Source organism: Doryrhamphus excisus, linkage group LG14 (genome assembly GCF_037039965.1).
Source record: "Doryrhamphus excisus strain RoL-2023G ecotype Guam linkage group LG14, RoL_Dexc_Guam_v1.1, whole genome shotgun sequence".
Lineage (NCBI taxonomy): Eukaryota > Metazoa > Chordata > Actinopteri > Syngnathiformes > Syngnathidae > Doryrhamphus > Doryrhamphus excisus.
In genome coordinates, this window is record NC_136370.1 from 18,136,445 (window position 1) to 18,156,848 (window position 20,404).

General features: G+C 37.1%; 1 protein-coding gene across 1 annotated transcript in view; it reads right to left on the reverse strand.

The window, feature by feature from the left end:
- Nucleotides 1–20,404, reverse strand: part of LOC131140425 (latent-transforming growth factor beta-binding protein 2-like) — a 165,186-nt gene that overhangs the window by 79,327 nt on the left and 65,455 nt on the right. Inside the window, exons 6-8 of the mRNA XM_078796315.1 lie at nucleotides 13,833–14,033; nucleotides 10,125–10,393; nucleotides 8,504–8,606 (exon numbers count right to left, since the gene is read on the reverse strand). Of these exons, the coding sequence (XP_078652441.1) occupies nucleotides 8,504–8,606; nucleotides 10,125–10,393; nucleotides 13,833–14,033 (573 nt within the window). The remainder of the gene's footprint in view (nucleotides 1–8,503; nucleotides 8,607–10,124; nucleotides 10,394–13,832; nucleotides 14,034–20,404) is intronic.

Genomic DNA, 20,404 nt, shown 5'->3' on the forward strand with positions numbered 1-20,404 from the left:
TTTCATCTTGTTAGTCCTACTTAGTCCTACTAAGCAAGGAAGAACATGCTGAGACTCTACTGTGTTTCAACCCAAACTGTCCGAAACAGAATCCATGAGGGTAGAACAAGAACCCCTTTGGTGTGAGGCGATGCACAACCTCATGTGACATATGGAGTCGTATGGAGGAAGGTTCCTGGACCATGAAGGCATTGATGCCATTGACTGGTGCAGACCTGGATCCAATTCCCACATCTTAGGCATCATGTATCCATGTGTCCACCTGGACTGCTGTTGTCTTATTTAGGATTTGGGAGTCCCGTAAATGGAATTCCCGTAAATGGACACTGAAGACGTTTCATCGGTAATCCTAAATGCTTCTTCAGGTCTGAATTTTAGGTGGCGTTCGCTTTGTTATATGTCCTTAGTGTGTGTGTCTCCTAGCGATGGTCACTACCGGTCGCTGATGTGGTGGTTGGTGTGGCCCATGAATGACCTTCTTGATAGCGATAGGTCGTTCAACAACAAGTCAGATGTCAGGATATCATTGTAATGGTAATGGTAAAGGTAATGGTAATGGTAATGGTAATGGTAATGGTAATGGTTTTATTTCATTTGAACATGCATCAGATTACAATTGAATGCATCACATAATCAGTTCCCAGTTCCACATGTCCAAAAGGAGTAGGAAGAAGCAAAGCTTATTAAATCCTAACCCTCCATCTGGTACTTTTACAATCAGTAACTGTTACATTTGTTCACTTCCTGCTTTCCTTAATTTTTTTTAAAATTTTTTTAATAATTTTTTTTAATTTTTTTTAATTTTTGTACATTTTTGTAATGGTTTTATTTCATTTGAACATGCATCAGATTACAATTGAATGCATCACATAATCAGTTCACAGTTCCTCATGTCCAAAAGGAGTAGGAAGAAGCAAAGCTTATTAAATCCTACCCCTCCATCTGGTACTTTTACAATCAGTAACTGTTACGTTTGTTCACTTCCTGCTTTCCTAATATAATGTACGTTTTTTTAATTTTATTTTTTAATTAAAAAAATGTTTTTTAAAAAAATTAAAATTTTTTTGAATGGTTTAATTTCATTTGAACATGCATCAGATTACAATTGAATGCATCACATAATCAGTTCACAGTTCCACATGTCCAAAAGGAGTAGGAAGAAGCAAAGCTTATTAAATCCTACCCCTCCATCTGGTACTTTTACAATCAGTAACTGTTACGTTTGTTCACTTCCTGCTTTCCTAATATAATGTACGTTTTTTTAATTTTATTTTTTAATTAAAAAAATGTTTTTTAAAAAAATTAAAAAATTTTTGAATGGTTTAATTTCATTTGAACATGCATCAGATTACAATTGAATGCATCACATAATCAGTTCACAGTTCCACATGTCCAAAAGGAGTAGGAAGAAGCAAAGCTTATTAAATCCTACCCCTCCATCTGGTACTTTTACAATCAGTAACTGTTACGTTTGTTCACTTCCTGCTTTCCTAATATAATGTACGTTTTTTTAATTTTATTTTTTACTTAAAAAAATGTTTTTTAAAAAAATTAAAATTTTTTTGAATGGTTTAATTTCATTTGAACATGCATCAGATTACAATTGAATGCATCACATAATCAGTTCACAGTTCCACATGTCCAAAAGGAGTAGGAAGAAGCAAAGCTTATTAAATCCTACCCCTCCATCTGGTACTTTTACAATCAGTAACTGTTACGTTTGTTCACTTCCTGCTTTCCTAATATAATGTACGTTTTTTTAATTTTATTTTTTAATTAAAAAAATGTTTTTTAAAAAAATTAAAAATTTTTTGAATGGTTTAATTTCATTTGAACATGCATCAGATTACAATTGAATGCATCACATAATCAGTTCACAGTTCCACATGTCCAAAAGGAGTAGGAAGAAGCAAAGCTTATTAAATCCTACCCCTCCATCTGGTACTTTTACAATCAGTAACTGTTACATTTGTTCACTTCCTGCTTTCTTAATATAGTTTAATTATATTTAATTTTATTTTTTTAATAAAAAATTTTCAATTTTAATTCCACATGTCCAAAAGGAGTAAAAAGAAGCAAAGCTTATTAAATCCTACCTTTTCCATCTGGTACTTTTAAAGGTGAAATGTCTTCGACCAACAAGAGTCCAAGAGTCCAATTTCTTCGATTCAGCCTTTTGCGGATTACCATGACCGTGGATGACTGAGAATCTACACAGACACTAGGATTTGGGAGGAGATCTTATTCTTGTTTTGATACTGAAATGGTCAGTAATTGTAGTAAAAAAAAAAAAAATCATGTCGCCTACTCACACATCATCAACAGTAGTTTTGTCACCCGTTTTGCCAAAGTTCCAAAGTTGGAAACTGGGCCGCCATGACATCATTAGCGCATACTAAACAAGACACAGCGGAGACTCCTATAAATCTGAACGACTCTTAGTCCACATGGCAGACTGACAACTGACCCCATGACAGTAAAAGAGCGGTAACATTTTTCAGGGGCTGTTCCCCCCCCCCCCCATGTGGTTCCGTATAATTCCTGTCAAACACCACGGAGGGAAGAATGCATCTTAAAGATGGAGCCAAAGTGTCCAAAGTGAGAACAATAACACTCAGGAATTCAAAGCACTTCTCTTATAAAAGTTCCCTCCAAGACGAGAGTGACATCGAAATATGACTTCATTTTTCCTTCTCTTCTTTCTTTCAGCCTGCGTGTGACCCGAGACCCGGGTCTATATCGTACACCACAAACTTGACGGAGAATACCATTTGCTTGTGTTTCTCGTTCAAACTTCAAAGGAACGTAGGAAAACATCTGCGAGGCAACACAGATTGGAACTTCGTTGGAGAAAAGAATAGATCTCTGATGTACGGAAGGGATGCGGAAGATCTGCTTCTGATTAAGGCAGCGGTCTCAAACGTGCGGCCCGCGGGCCAAATGTGGCACGCAGGACACTACTTTGAGGCCCCCGCCTTGATATGAAAGTTTAATGTTTGATATGGATGCTGTATGGTATCATGTACCCAGAAAAAATTATTACGTTTGATTAATGTTCATGTTAAAGGTTAAATAACTGTTAATAGTTACCCTCCCTATCCGTGTGGAAGTGGTAAGTTTTTGGCTATTTAAGTTGAAAGGAAATAACTTGGAGGCTACCGTTTAGGTGGCGAGCTCTCTAGTTTGCGAGTTAGCATGTGTCTCAAGACCCTGCAGTTGCGCAATATGTTGTAAATAAAAAAAGTATGAATAAAAAAAGTCGTGTTTTGTCATGTCTACAGGGCTCTAATAATGCTTTGTTCATTTTAATCTGAAAAAAATAATTTGTCTACCCACCAACTATATGTGGTTTCTTAAGTTTTTATTATTTGCCATTTTATTTTTATTATATTTATTTATTACTGATAAATTTTCTTTATTCTTGATTTATTTTTCATCTTATTTTGTGCAGAAAAATAAAAATAAAGATATTTGAGAACAGTGGAATTTTTTATCAGAGCTTTTATTGTGAAAAAGTTTGTATATTTTTCTGTTTTTAATAAATGCGTTTTTTGTTTTTTTTTTGAAAACCTGATGCGGCCCAGTTTGCGCAGACCCTAGCTCCAGTGGCCCCCAGGTAAATTGAGTTTGAGACCCCTGGATTAAGGAATTCAACACAGCTTGACAGCCGATTGACATTTGCGGGTTTAGCTGGTAAAGACAAAAAGACAAAAAAATAAAATAATATACCAAATATGCCAAATACTGCTGCTTTCCACCAGGCATCACTTTTATAAGTCAGTGCTGGTATACACCGAAGATCACTGCCCCCCCCCTTTCTGAATAACACCCATGACTGTCAAGTTGAGTAAGAGTCTTCACCCACAGCGAGACGTGTCACCACCCACCCGGCTTGTCAACATGCAACCAGCCTGCTGCTTTTTCTCAAACCTACCGCAGTTTGGGTCGGAAAGTAGCTGAATTACGTGTGTTCATTTCCTCAGCCGCCGCTTCCTCGTGCCCGCAGGGTGGGTGGCGCACGTTTCAGGCTCTCATCTTCATGCTTTCATTCAATTTTATGGAAGCAAAAAAAAAAAAAAGCACTTTTTTTTTTTTTTTTTACAACTCTGGGGATAGTCGGGTTCGGATAGTCGCAGTCGTTTCGCAGACCTAATGACAACCGAGTAGGGTAATTATCTTCACTTGCCGGTACTGTTTAAGCCTGTGATAAACGTTCAAAATATCCGCCAATTATAAACATCTGCAGCTGAAAATTAGAATGGGTGTCACTGACCAACAGAGGAAACAATAAACCGGAATTAAGATGAGAAACTGCACTAAAAAAGGCCTTTTTCTGTTACTCCCTGGTTTGGGTAATGAGCCAGATGAAACCAGAATATCAAATAATCGAGTAAATAATAACAATTCATGGTACAGATGAGCCTAATCTATGCCTACTGACTGTTTATGGTACTGTATGCCGTATTTTCTGGAATATAAGTCACACTTTTTTTCATAGGTTGGCTGTTCCTGCGACTTATACTCCAGAGCGACTTATAAATGAAATAACTGTTTATGTTACATAAACTTGACACCTTTTTTGTTCATGTTTATTTTTTAAAATAAAATAGTTTTTTAAAAAAAAAAAATATTTTTAAAAATAAACATGAATTAAAATAAATAAAATAAATGCGACTTATACTCCAGTGCGACTTATGTATGTTTTTTTTTAACCTAATTATGCGTTTTTGGCATTATGCGACTTATACTCCAATACGACTTATGTATGTTTTTTTTAACCTAATTATGCATTTTTGGCCTTGTGTGACTTATACTCCAGTGCGACTTATGTATGTTTTTTTTTCTACGTATTTATGCATTTTTGGCCTTGTGCGACTTATACTCCAGTGCGACTTATGTATGTTTTTTTTTCTACGTATTTATGCATTTTTGGCCTTGTGCGACTTATACTCCAGTGCGACTTATGTATGTTTTTTTTTTAACCTAATTATGCATTTTTGGCCTTGTGTGACTTATACTCCAGTGCGACTTATGTATGTTTTTTTTTTAACCTAATTATGCATTTTTGGCCTTGTGTGACTTATACTCCAATACGACTTATGTATGTTTTTTTTAACCTAATTATGCATTTTTGGCTTTGTGTGACTTATACTCCAGTGCGACTTATGTATGTTTTTTTTTCTACGTATGTATGCATTTTTGGCCTTGTGCGACTTATACTCCAGTGCGACTTATGTATGTTTTTTTTAACCTAATTATGCATTTTTGGCCTTGTGTGACTTATACTCCAGTGCGACTTATGTATGTTTTTTTTAACCTAATTATGCATTTTTGGCCTTGTGCGGCTTATACTCCAGTGCGACTTATGTATGTTTTTTTTTTTTTACTCATTGGTTCATTCATTTTAAAGTCATTCTGGGTCTAAAATATGTATTTAGCATGATGACATTAGGATAAAGTTTGACATGAGCACTGATAAATATCATCTTACATATTTTTTTATTCCACTCTGATGTTGGCATCCTTCCGTGGGAATGGATTTAATTTGAGCTTCACTTTTTTTCCCCACATGTTCATGTCACACCAAATTGGAGGGGAAGGTTTAACAATCGTGATGAAGCGGTATCTGCCCAAAAGTCCATTTGTTTAACATCGATGTACAACTTTTAATAACATTGTCTTACTGTTATGAGCAGCAAGCGGTTGGCTTTGTAAATATCACATGATTGGTGCTGCATGTGTGAGTGTGTTTGCTATGATTTCCAAGGGTCCCTGAATGCAGCAAAAACCTTTTCCGAAGGAGTTATGTGATGCACCCAAATGCATCATTCCTAAAAAAGCTGTTTTTGATCCTGCTTGTATGAAGTATGAGTTGTCCATAATCTGACCGGAATCTTTCCATGGTGTCCCAACCATAAGAACCACTACCCTCTTCTTAATAGCATGCAGTTATGTGATGCATCCGAATGCACCGTTCCGAAAAAAAAAAGCTGGTTTTGATCCTGCTTGTTCAGTATGAAGTGTCCGTAATCTGACCGGAATCTCTCCATGGTGTCCCAACTCTAAGCACCACTACCCTCTTCTTAATAGCATCCAGTTATGTAATGCATCCGAATGCACCATTCCTAAAAAAAAGCTGTTTTTGATCCTGCTTGTTAAGTATGAAGTGTCCATAATCTGACCGGAATCTTTCCATGGTGTCCCAACTCTAAGAACCACTACCCTCTTCTTACTACCATCCAGTTATGTGATGCATCCATTTATGTGATGCATCCGAATGCACCGTTCCTAAAAAAAAGCTGGTTTTGATCCTGCTTGTTAAGTATGAAGTGTCCATAATCTGACCGGAATCTCTCCATGGTGTCCCAACTCTAAGCACCACTACCCTCTTCTTAATAGCATCCAGTTATGTGATGCATCCAAATGCACCGTTCCTAAAAAAAAGCTGGTTTTGATCCTGCTTGTTAAGTATAAAGTGTCCATAATCTGACCGGAATCTTTCCATGGTGTCCCAACTCTAAACACCACTACCCTCTTCTTAATAGCATCCAGTTATGTGATGCATCCGAATGTACCATTCCTAAAAGAAAGCTGGTTTTGATCCAGCTTGTATGAAGTATGAAGTGTCCATAATCTGACCGGAATCTTTCCATGGTGTCCCAACCCTAAGAACCACTACCCTCTTCTTAATAGCATCCAGTTATGTGATGCATCCGAATGCACCATTCCTTAAAAAAAAGCTGGTTTTGATCCTGCTTGTTAAGTATGAGGTGTCCATAATCTGACCGGAATCTTTCCATGGTGTCCCAACTCTAAGCACCACTACCCTCTTCTTAATAGCATGCAGTTATGTGATGCATCCAGTTATGTGATGCATCCGAATGCACCATTCCTAAAAAAAAAAGCTGGTTTTGATCCTGCTTGTATGAAGAATGAAGTGTCCATTATCTGACCGGAATCTTTCCATGTTGTCCCAACTCTAAGCACCACTACCCTCTTCTTAAAAGCATCCAGTTATGTGATGCATCCGAATGCACCATTCCTAAAAAAAAAAAGCTGGTTTTGATCCTGCTTGTATGAAGTATGAAGTGTCCGGAATCTTTCCATGGTGTCCCAACTCTAAACACCACTACCCTCTTCTTAATAGCATCCAGTTATGTGATGCATCTGAATGCACCATTCCTAAAAAAAGCTGTTTTTGATCCTGCTTGTTAAGTGTGAAGTGTCCATAATCTGACCGGAATCTTTCCATGGTGTCCCAACCCTAAGAACCACTACCCTCTTCTTAATAGCATCCAGTTATGTGATGCATCCAAATGCACCATTCCTTAAAAAAAAGCTGGTTTTGATCCTGCTTGTTAAGTATAAAGTGTCCATAATCTGACCGGAATCTTTCCATGGTGTCCCAACTCTAAGCACCACTACCCTCTTCTTAATAGCATCCAGTTATGTGATGCATCCGAATGCACCATTCCTAAAAAAAAGCTGGTTTTGATCCTGCTTGTTAAGTATGAAGTGTCCATAATCTGACCGGAATCTTTCCATGGTGTCCCAACTCTAAGAACCACTACCCTCTTCTTACTACCATCCAGTTATGTGATGCATCCATTTATGTGATGCATCTGAATGCACCGTTTCTAAAAAAAGCTGGTTTTGATCCTGCTTGTTAAGTATGAAGTGTCCATAATCTGACCGGAATCTCTCCATGGTGTCCCAACTCTAAGCACCACTACCCTCTTCTTAATAGCATCCAGTTATGTGATGCATCCAAATGCACCGTTCCTAAAAAAAAGCTGGTTTTGATCCTGCTTGTTAAGTATAAAGTGTCCATAATCTGACCGGAATCTTTCCATGGTGTCCCAACTCTAAGAACCACTACCCTCTTCTTACTACCATCCAGTTATGTGATGCATCCAGTTATGTGATGCATCCGAATGCACCGTTTCTAAAAAAAAGCTGGTTTTGATCCTGCTTGTTAAGTATGAAGTGTCCATAATCTGACCGGAATCTTTCCATGGTGTCCCAACTCTAAGAACCACTACCCTCTTCTTAATAGCATCCAGTTATGTGATGCATCCGAATGCACCATTCCTAAAAAAAAGCTGTTTTTGATCCTGCTTGTTAAGTATGAAGTGTCCATAATCTGACCGGAATCTTTCCATGGTGTCCCAACTCTAAGAACCACTACCCTCTTCTTACTACCATCCAGTTATGTGATGCATCCAGTTATGTGATGCATCCGAATGCACCGTTTCTAAAAAAAAGCTGGTTTTGATCCTGCTTGTTAAGTATGAAGTGTCCATAATCTGACCGGAATCTTTCCATGGTGTCCCAACCCCAAGAACCACTACCTTCTTTTCAATATAATATTGTTGAGGCATTCAGGTGTACTCAGGTTTTTCCTAAAGCACCCCCCACGTTTCCCCCAGTTGAATACCATAACAGAAATTGAGTGATGCCAGCAAAGCATTGAATAAATACGAGTGTACTCGAATTGGCTTACCTGGTTTAGTTGGACACTTGTGGCACTTGTTCAAACCCCAGGAGGCCCCCACGCTTCCACAGCAATCATCCTGTTTGGTTAGGCCTGGCAGGGGTTTGCCACACTGCAAAAAACACAAAAAAAAAAATCTAAGAAACCCGACTTGGGTACACAATTGCACACGTTGATGCATGCCCAGAAAGACCTATGACAGGATTGGGAATACCGGGACATTAAGTTTCATGGACAGCTCTAAACCTCCTGGCATTTGGAACAAGAACATTTGGCTAATTAGGAATAAATTCCTTACAGAACTGAGTGAATTTTGGCCAGCAGAGGTTTATAAAAAGGAAAGACAGAATTGGTCAATTGGAGGGAGGACAACAGTGGAAAAGCTATAATGGAATACACACAAACATGAATAATAAACAATATTGTGCATAACTTTGGAGCAACATGAGAATTTAATAAAAAAAATATAAATAAAAAAGCAGTAAACCCCTGAAGGAATTTAATGCCTTGCAGCAATCCAAAAAAAAAAAAAAAAAAAGTGAGAAATCTGGCCAAAACCTCAAAAGATTCCATAATAAAAACAATACACTAAATTAAGTAAATTAAGTAAATTAAATAAAAAAAATTGCAATAACACAGAAATGTTCGTTTTCTACCGGTTATGTTGCATTATCCTTTGCAGAAAATTCAACTAAACTATCATGAGACAGGCTGCACGGTGTCCAAGTGGTTAGCACGCAGGCCTCACAGCTAGGAGACCCGAGTTCAATTCCACCCTCGGCTACATCTGTGTGGAGTTTGCATGTTCTCCCCGTGCATGCGTGTACTCCGGTTTCCTCCCACATTCTAAAAACATGCTAGGTTATATAGCAAATTCAAATTGTCCATAGGTATGAATGTGAGTGTGAATGGTTGTTTGTCTATATGTGCCCTGTGATTGGCTGGCCACCAGTCCAGGGTGTACCCCGCCTTTCGACCGAAAACAGCTGGGATAGGCTCCAGCATACCTGTGACCCAAGTGACGGTGGGCAGCACAGAAAACAGATGGATAGATGAATGGCTGCCATCGAAATGATCTCCAATTGTGTGAGTGTGCATGGTGTGCGGCACAAAGACATGAAATAAGGCCATTAAACAGCACTGAGAGCTTATCTTCCGTGTCAAAATGAAAATAACGTTTCTCAAATGTTTAGGTGGGTCCTTTGATGGGGAGATCGGGAAGACCAGGGTTCGATTCTCTGTGTGGCGGTTGCATTTTCTTTACCCGTGCATGCGTGGGTTTTCTCCGGGTACTCCGGTTTCCTCCCACATTCCAAAAACATGCTAGGTTAATTAGCGACTCCAAATTGTCCATAGGTATGAATGTGAGTGTGAATGGTTGTTTGACTATATGTGCCTTGTGATTGGCTGGCCACCAGTCCAGGGTGTACCCCGCCTCTCACCTGAAGACAACTGGGATAGGCTCCAGCACCCCTCATGAGGATAAGCGGTAGAAATGAATGAATGAATAATAGATATCAAGGCTACACGGTGGATGAGTGGTTAGCACGCAGGCCTCACAGCCAGGAGACCCGAGTTCAATTTGGTTTGAAAACCGACTACACACCACAGAATAAACCACTTGACCTACCTGTCCATCAACCGTCTCCTGAAAGCATCTTCCCACGTGTCCATCCTGATGTGATCTTTCGTGGTCCACGTGGTGTCCGTTGTGTCTCCTGCTGTGCTCGACATTTGGATTGTGGCCGTTACCGGGCTGAGACCGCTGCTGGACAGAGTGGACCCCCTCCGTGGTGGGTAATCTCGGACCTGGCTGCACACGAGCCACCTGGTGGATGCGGACCTTGGCCTCTGGAGGGTGCTGGATGTGGACGTTGACCAAGGATGGGTGGAGTGACACTGGAAGAAAACAGTCACAGTTTACAATATTATCATGCACATATGAATCAATTCCATATTACCAATCACAGGGCACATATAGACAAACAACCATTCACACTCACATTCATACCTATGGACAACTTGGAGTCGCTAATTAACCTAGCATGTTTCTGGAATGTGGGAGGAACCGGGGAATGATGAGGAAAACATTCAAACTCCACGCAGAGATGGTCGAGGGTGGAATTGAACTTGGGTCTTTTAGCAGTGAGGCTTGCGCACTAACCACTTAACCACCGTACAGCCCCTCTAGGAAAACGTTCATTAATTTTCTACTGCTTATCGTCATGAGGGTCACATGGGGTTGCTGGAGCCTATTCCAGCTGTCTACACCCTGGACTGGTGGCCAGCCAATCACAGGGCACATATAGACAAACAACCATTCACACTCACATTCATACCTATGGACAATTTGGAGTCGCTAATTAACCTAGCATGTTTTTGGAATGTGGGAGGAAACCGGAGTACCCGGCCAGGACGAGGACAACATGCAAACTCCACACAGAGATGTCTGAAGGTGGAATCGAACTAGGGTCTCCTAGCTGTGGGGCCTGCGCACTAACCACTCGACCGCCGTGCAGCCAAAATATGTCAAATTCATTCATTTTCTACCGCTTTTCCTCACAAGGGTCGCGGGGGGTGCTGGAGCCTATCCCAGCTGTCTTCAGGCGAGACTGGTGGCCAGCCAATCACAGGGCACATATAGACAAACAACCATTCACACTCACATTCATACCTATGGACAATTTGGAGTCGCTAATTAACCTAGCATGTTTCTGGAATGTGGGAGGAACCGGGGAATGATGAGGAAAACATTCAAACTCCACACAGAGATGGTCGAGGGTGGAATTGAACTTGGGTCTTTTAGCAGTGAGGCTTGCGCACTAACCACTTCCACACCGTACAGCCCCTCTAGGAAAACATTCATTAATTTTCTACTGCTTATCGTCACGAGGGTCGCATGGGGTTGCTGGAGCCTATTCCAGCTGTCTACACCCTGGACTGGTGGCCAGCCAATCACAGGGCACATATAGACAAACAACCATTCACACTCACATTCATACCTATGGACAATTCGGAGTCGCTAATTAACCTAGCATGTTTTTTTTGGAATGTGGGAGGAAACCGGAGTACCCGGAAAAAACCCATGCATGCACGGGGACAACATGCTAACTCCACACAGAAAAATTGGAACCGAGGGTGGAATTGAACACGGGTCTCCTAGCTGCAAGGTCTGCGCGCTAACCACACGACCGCCGTGCAGCCCCTCTTCTCAACTCTTCTCAAAAATGTACCACTTCCGCACAGAATGAGCTGCTGTGGTTTCACGGGAATTACCCTTTTCGGTTTCAAATTTTATGTCCAGAAAAGCGATTGATCATGCATGTTGATTTGGGCGGGCACCCTTTAGCATTAATAAGAACATGGTGGACCGGGATGATGACGAGTTGGTGACATGAGCAGAACCGACTTATGTGGGTTCCAGTGTATTTACAAAAACAGCAATAAAGCGATTGATTGTTTTCGTCATCGCATATGAAGGACATTTAGTTAAATGCCCGTCCCACCACAAAGTAAGGGGATCCTCATGGGTAAACCCCCCGGCAATGAAAAACACTGTTGACGGTTTGTTTTGTACAATCAAATAAAACCAAAAAAAATAAAAATTACCAACTTTAAATCAAATCTTTGAAGACCAAAAACAGACTAAAGGAGGGTAAGAAGATCTTGCAATGTGTCAGAAGAGTTTTTATCCTTCTCACTTGAGGGGAAGCATCAAACTTCAGGGAGTGCCAGTTTTTTTTTTTCCCAGAATGCACTGCCATTAATCAAAGTATGACGGAAGAAACAGACCAAAAGCACAGAACATGAAACGCGCCTCCAAAAACATGTCAATATCAAAAACATGTTTTTGATATCATGACATTCACATTTTTTATCTTTTATACATTTTAAGAAATTTTAGTTTTTGTGTTACTACCCCAACCTTCCATAAGTGGGTCAAAAATGACCCGGTCAGGTTGTTTTCTTGAAATATCTTTGTAATGAAAAAAATTGTATCATTTCATATTCCTCAAAAAACATGTTTTTGATATCATGCCATTCACATTTTTAACTTACCTTTTATACATTTTAAGAAATTTTAGTTTTTGTGTTACTACCCCAACCTTCCATAAGTGGGTCAAAAATGACCCGGTCAGGTTGTTTTCTTGAAATATTTTCGTAATGAAAATTTTTTATCATTTCATATTCCAGGTATTCCTCAAAAAACATGTTTTTGATATCATGCCATTCACATTTTTAAACGTACTTTTTATACATTTTAAGAAATTTTAGTTTTTGTGTTACTACCCCAACCTTCCATAAGTGGGTCAAAAATGACCCGGTCAGGTTGTTTTCTTGAAATATCTTTGTAATGAAAAAAATTGTATCATTTCATATTCCTCAAAAAACATGTTTTTGATATCATGCCATTCACATTTTTAACTTGTCTTTTATAAATTTTAAGAAATTTTAGTTTTTGTGTTACTACCCCAACCTTCCATAAGTGGGTCAAAAATGACCCGGTCAGGTTGTTTTCTTGAAATATCTTCAGAATTAAAAATTGTTATCATTTCATATTCCAGGTATTCCTCAAAAAACATGTTTTTGATATCATGCCATTCACATTTTTAAACGTACTTTTTATAAATTTTAAGAAATTTTAGTTTTTGTGTTACTACCCCAACCTTCCATAAGTAACCCGACAGGTTGTTTTCTTGAAATATCGTTGTAATGAAAAAATTTTATAATTTCATATTCCTCAAAAAACATGTTTTTGATATCATGCTATTAACATTTTTAACTTATCTTTTATACATTTTAAGAAATTTTAGTTTTTGTGTTACTACCCCAACCTTCCATAAGTGGGTCAAAAATGACCCGGTCAGGTTGTTTTCTTGAAATATCTTCATAATGAAAAATTTTTTATCATTTCATATTCCAGGTATTCCTCAAAAAACATGTTTTTGATATCATGCCGTTCACATTTTTAACTTATCTTTTATACATTTTAAGAAATTGTAGTTTTTGTGTTACTACCCCAACCTTCCATAAGTGGGTCAAAAATGACCCGGTCAGGTTGTTTTCTTGAAATATCTTCGTAATGAAAAATTTTTCATAATTTCATATTCCAGGTATTTCTCAAAAAACATGTTTTTGATATCATGCCATTCACATTTTTAACTTGTCTTTTATACATTTTAAGAAATTGTAGTTTTTGTGTTACTACCCCAACCTTCCATAAAAACAGTGACACCAAGACAGATGGAAATGGATGCAGTATCAGAATCAAAGGGAATCAGTTATAAAGCGAGAACTTCAAGGACAACAGTTGCTGTTTGCAGAAGCGTCCACTTACGTTGTTGATTGGACAGCGGAAGAGTGTAGGTGGAGTGCAGGGGGGATTTTGCTCCTGAGTTCCGAGGGTCCTTATGAGTGGTGGGCTTGGTATGAGGCTGAGCTGGCAAGTGGCAAAACTTCCCGGTTGAGTTGGTTGGACACCAGCATTGGTCCCGGCCAATGCAACGGCCTCCGTTATGACAAGGGATCTGACAAAAGACTGTAGAGGACGAGAAGAGGGAGGGAATGGCATTTGTAAATATACATTATCGGTAATTTCATATGTAAATATTGGAAATTATAGGTCTTCAAAGTCATCTATTGACTTTGTGGTCAATGAACCTGATCATTATCTTATTTGAAATATCACCCCTACTGGCATTTATACTGTATTGAAGTCACAAATTATTATTATTATTTGGGACTTGGTCCCAAATAATAATAAAAGTGCTGATAATTAGTGAGCACCCGTGCTGGAGTGAATAACAGAATATGAAAATTAAAAAAACAAAAAAAATTCCAATGAGCACCCCAAGCTGCATATCCTTGAAATGAGGTCATAGTCTAGTCCAGGGGTCGGCAACCTTTACTATCAAAAAATTTTTGAAAAAATTTTACCCCCTCGTTCACTAAAGAAAAATAGACTGGAACCGCAAAATCTGTTTAAAAAACATCTTGTAAATCTATCTAAATAAAAAAATAAAAAATGAACTTTCAAAAGTTTGAATTGTTTTTGAAATTTTAACAAGTTTTTGTTAAAATTGCAAGTCTCCAAATATTTTGATTGGGGGGTATCAAAGTAATTCAGAGGAGAAAAAGCAGAGTTGAGTATAGAGTCTCCAAAAATTTTGATTGACTGCTAGATTTGAGTATAGAGTCTCACAGAAAGTCAAATTTTTTGCAAAAAAATCATTACAAAAATTAGTATTTTCCACATTCGGGTGTTAAAAAAATATTTGAGCATTGCGAAGAGAGCCTGAAGAAATTTACAGCGAATTGCGAGTCTCCAAAAATTTTGATTGACTGCTAGATTTGGAGGGAATTTGGGGGTATCAAAGTAGTTCAGAGGAGAAAAAGCTGAAAGTCAAATTTTTTGCAAAAAAATCATTACAAAAATTTGTATTTTCCACATTCGGGTGTTAAAAAAATATTCAAGCATTGCGAAGAGAGCCTGAAAAAATGTACAGCGAATTGCGAGTCTCCAAAAATTTTGATCTGGAGGGAATTTGGGGGTATCAAAGTAGTTCAGAGGAGAAAAACCAGACTTGAGTATAGAGTCTCACAGAAAGTCAAATTTTTTTCCAAAAAAAATAATTACAAAAATTTGTATTTTCCACATTCGGGTGTGAAAAAATATTTGAGCATTGCGAAGAGAGAATTGCGAGTCTCCAAATATTTTGATTGACTGCTAGATTTGGAGGGAATTTGGGGGTATCAAATTAGTTCATAAGAGAAAAAACAGAGTTGAGTATAGAGTCTCACAAAAAGTCAATTTTTTTTCCAAAAAAAATGATTACAAAAATTTGTATTTTCCACATTCGGGTGTGAAAAAATATTTGAGCATTGCGAAGAGAGAATTGCGAGTCTCCAAATATTTTGATTGACTGCTAGATTTGGAGGGAATTTGGGGGTATCAAAGTAGTTCAGAAGAGAAAAACCAGACTTGAGTATAGAGTCTCACAGAAAGTCAACTTTTTTGCAAAAAAAATCATTACAAAAATTTGTATTTTGCACATTTGGGTGTGAAAAAAATATTTGAGCATTGCGAAGAGAGTCTGAAGAAATGTACAGCGAATTGCAAGCCTCCAAATATTTTGATTGACTGCTAGATTTGGAGGGAATTTGGGGGTACCAAAGTAGTTCAGAAGAGAAAAACCAGACTTGAGTATAGAGTCTCACAAAAAGTCAAATTTTTTTCCCCCCAAAAAAATTACAAAAATTTGTATTTTCCACATTCGGGTGAAAAAAATATTTTAGCATTGCGAAGAGAGAATTGCGATTCTCCAAATATTTTGACTGACTGCTAGATTTGGAGGGAATTTGGGGGTATCAAAGTAGTTCAGAAGAGAAAAAGCAGAGAGTCTCACAGAATGTCAAATTTTTTTCCAAAAAAAAAAAATTACAAAAATTTGTATTTTCCACATTCGGGTGTGAAAAAAATATTTGAGCATTGCGAAGAGAGCCACAACAAAGCTCTGGATCCGTGTGTTGCTGACCCCTGGTCTAGTATATGAATTATTTCACTTTCGCGATGGAAAAGGAGTGCAAAGAGAAAAAAGGGCAGCTGCAAACTAATCTTGTTGCATGAAAGATCGGTACTAGCATTGTTCTCGACATACCTGAACCTACTCTCATCTCGAATTTTGACCTAACCACTTCTAATTGAAAACATCAAAGAGCGAAAAAACAATATATATCCATGACAAACAAACAAAACACAAAGGTTATATGATCACATGGCGATGAGATGACGAGGCCGCCTGCTTCACAACATGGTCTGCATTAGACTAGCTATTATGAGATGAAAGAGGATGCTCGTGACGGAGACATGCCGCGCCCTGTCTTGGGAGAAGCGCTAACGGTCTTAACAGGCTTTAAAAGCCAAGCTGGGTCTCAGTGGCATGTAGGGAATGAGCTCCGTGTCACAAGGTATTAGCGCCAAGCCAGGAAGACGAGCGGAGGGAGGGATGGAAGAAGGGCAGAAGACAAACACAAAGACGTCTTTTCTTTTCTGTCTGTTCCGGAAAATCTTGATCCACACCGATATTGTCCGATTCCAATTTCCGATTCCAAGTTACACAAAGTAGCTTTTAAAATTTTTTACATACTTAAAAACGAGGCGTTCATTTGATCGGTTAAGATCACACTCGGCTGCGTTTAACCCTCTCGAGCGTTCTCTCCTCCCACTTTGACACTTTTGTCAATGGGACGGACGGAGGCGCGGGTGCGCCATACAATTGAATGCATCACATAATCAGTTCACAGTTCCACATGTCCAAAAGGAGTAGGAAGAAGCAAAGATTATTAAATCCTACCCCTCCATCTGGTACTTTTACAATCAGTAACTGTTACATTTGTTCACTTCCTGCTTTCCTAATAGAATTTCATTTCATTTCATTGTATTTTTTAAATTAAAAAAATTGTTTTTAATTTTTTTTAATTAAAAAATACATCAGAATTTTTTTTTATTTTTTTTTGATAGTTTTTAAGAAAGCAGGAAGTGAACAAATGTAACAGTTACTGATAAAAGTACCAGATTGGAGGGGTAGGATCTAATAAGCTTTGCTTCTTCCTACTCCTTTTGGACATGTGGAACTGGGAACTGATTATGTGATGCATTCAATTGTAATCTGATGCATGTTCAAATGAAATAAAACCATTAAAAAAAAAAAATTCTGATGTATTTTTTAGTAATGGTTTTATTAAATTATTAAATTATTAAATTCTACCCCTCCAATCTGGTACTTTTACAATCAGTAACTGTTACATTTGTTCACTTGCTGCTTTCTTAATATAATTTCATTTAATTGTATTTTTTTAATTAATTTTTTTTAAATTTCTTTTCATTAAAAAATACATCAGAATTTTTTTTTAATTTTTTTAATTTTTTTAATGGTTTTATTTCATTTGAACATGCATCAGATTACAATTGAATGCATCCCATAATCAGTTCACAGTTCCACATGTCCAAAAGGAGTAGGAAGAAGCAAAGCTTATTAAATCCTACCCCTCCATCTGGTACTTTTACAATCAGTAACTGTTACATTTGTTCACTTCCTGCTTTCCTAATATAATTTCATTTCATTTCATTGTATTTTTTTAATTTAAAAAAAATGTTTTTAATTTTTTTTTAATTTTTTAAAATTTTGTAATGGTTTTATTTCATTTGAACATGCATCAGATTACAATTGAATGCATCCCATAATCAGTTCACAGTTCCACATGTCCAAAAAGAGTAGGAAGAAGCAAAGCTTATTAAATCCTACCCCTCCATCTGGTACTTTTACAATCAGTAACTGTTATATTTGTTCACTTCCTGCTTTCCTAATATAATTTAATTTTATTTAATTGTATTTTTTTAATTAAAAAAATCTTTTACATTTTTTTAATTAAAAAATACATCAGAATTTTTTTTATTTAATTTTTTAATGGTTTTATTTCATTTGAATATGAATATGCTTTCCATAATACAGTTTAAGTTTTTTTTTTTTTTAATAATGTACCTCGTACCAAAGTACTCGGTGATATGAGCATCCAATGCCATAATGGGTACCATAGTAAGTGTCAATATAGTGATATATATAGCACATCCTGACTGGTTCAAGACTCTTCATCCTTGTATTTAGCAAACATCAACTGTTTCTTCAATTAGCTCATATTTTCATCTATTGTGATCCTCATTTAAATTTATTTTCATTTGGTTATTTTCACCCGGGATATAATTCAGATACAAAGCAAGGTTTTTCCAAATATCAGTGCTTGTGCAGACATGGCCCAGGACTGAGCAATGTTACCGTTCAGGAGTAGAGAAAGGCCTCCTCTGATTAGATATGCTGGCAGGAGTATCATCTCAAGGGAGCTATTAAATTCTTTCAATGTGTGATGCAGGTCTGCACTAGTCTGCGTCAGGCCAGTCCCACCCTGGACTAGCAACTATTCATAGACCGACTGTAGACTGCACACAGTATCCACCCGTGTGTCTATTTAAACGGAAAAAAAACCAAAAACACAACACATCCTCATGTTTCTCACCTCATAAACAGACTTTTATCCAATATGATGCTTTAACACGCAGTAAGTTGTTGCAGTTATAATTATCCATCCACCATTTACTGGGTGCATAACAAAAGCATGAGATAACTGTTTGCGATCCTCTTGACATTCCTTGATGAACACGCACACCCAAGCCATAACAGGACGCGGGTCTATACGGAACATGACTTACCTTTAATACACACAGTGATGCTATGTCAATATATGTATGTCAACCTCAACCTTACTATGGTACCCATTTATGTCATTGGGTGCTCATATCACCTCGTACTAATTTAAAAAATTTAAACAAAAAAAAAAAACACCTTAAAACCTTAAACTACATTAGGAAAGCAGGAAGTGAACAAATGTAACAGTTACTGATTGTAAAAGTACCAGATGGAGGGGTAGGATTTAATAAGCTTTGCTTCTTCCTACTCCTTTTGGACATGTGGAACTGTGAACTGATTATGTGATGCATTCAATTGTAATCTGATGCATGTTCAAATGAAATAAAACCATTAAAAACATTTTTAAAAATTTAAAAATTAAAAACAAATTTTTCCTGATGTATTTTTAATTAGAAAATTAAAAAAAAAATTAAATTAAAAAAGTACAATTAAATAAAAATTAAATTATATTAGGAAAGCAGGAAGTGAACAAATGTAACAGTTACTGATTGTAAAAGTACCAGATGGAGGGGTAGGATTTAATAAGCTTTGCTTCTTCCTACTCCTTTTGGACATGTGGAACTGTGAAATGATTATGGGATGCATTCAATTGTAATCTGATGCATTTTCAAATGAAATTAAACCATTAAAAAATTAAAACAATTATTTTTTAATTAAAAAAATAAATAAAAAAAACTTAAATTATATTACATTTGTGAACATTGAGTTCACAAAATTATCCAGGGGGCCACAACATATATTTAATACACACACACTATTTCTTGCTTATAATTTGCCTTGATTATTTGTCTAATTTCATATGTAAAAGTGTTCTACTATGAACTGTACTATGTTGTCATGTCCCCCTTTTTCAGGAGTACTTTAAACTACAGACCACATCAAACTACAAAATTTAGAGGGTGTGCAATTTTCCAAGAATTCAACCACACTTAAAGTGTAAGCAATAGATTCTTCTCTCTATTAAAAATATTGAAATATGGCGGCACATCCAACACCCATATATGTTACATTTCTTGGGACCTTCAAATTAAAATGCATGACGTTATTAATGCTAACATGTCGCCCCATAGAATCGTGACTAAAGCATCAGGGTGGGAGCATATGATGCAACCAAGAAATCTCCCGAAGGCTCAGCCGTCTTATTTAATAAGGGTTGACGCAGCTTTCAGAGGTGCCTCTGAAGGCATCACCTCCAAAGGCCAGGGAGGTTGGGTCCCACAAGGGACGCAGCCCCCAAATTGGGGCGCATCTATATTGTTAACGACTTAAAATATAGCAGGTGTGTTCATTTTTCCCATGGCTTTATTTAGACAGTAATAACTGATTTTTTAAAAAAAAGTGAATTTTTCTTTGGTTGAATGTTTTTGCAGTACATTTAGCAGTTTTGGAATATGTTAAAAATGTTTAAGATTTAAAAAAAAAACATATTTTATGCAATTTTAGTTTATTTTAGTTTTACTTGTGTTTCTAAAGTGCTGCACAGACTAGAAAAATAAAAAGTAAAAATAAAATACAATAAATAAATAAAAGGTACAAATTGAATTTAATCCAAAAAGATCAAATAAGAAAAAAAATAGTAAAATAGATATTAAAATATGAAAAACAAGAAGCAAAGCAATAAAAGTATAAAAAATAAAACCAATTAGCG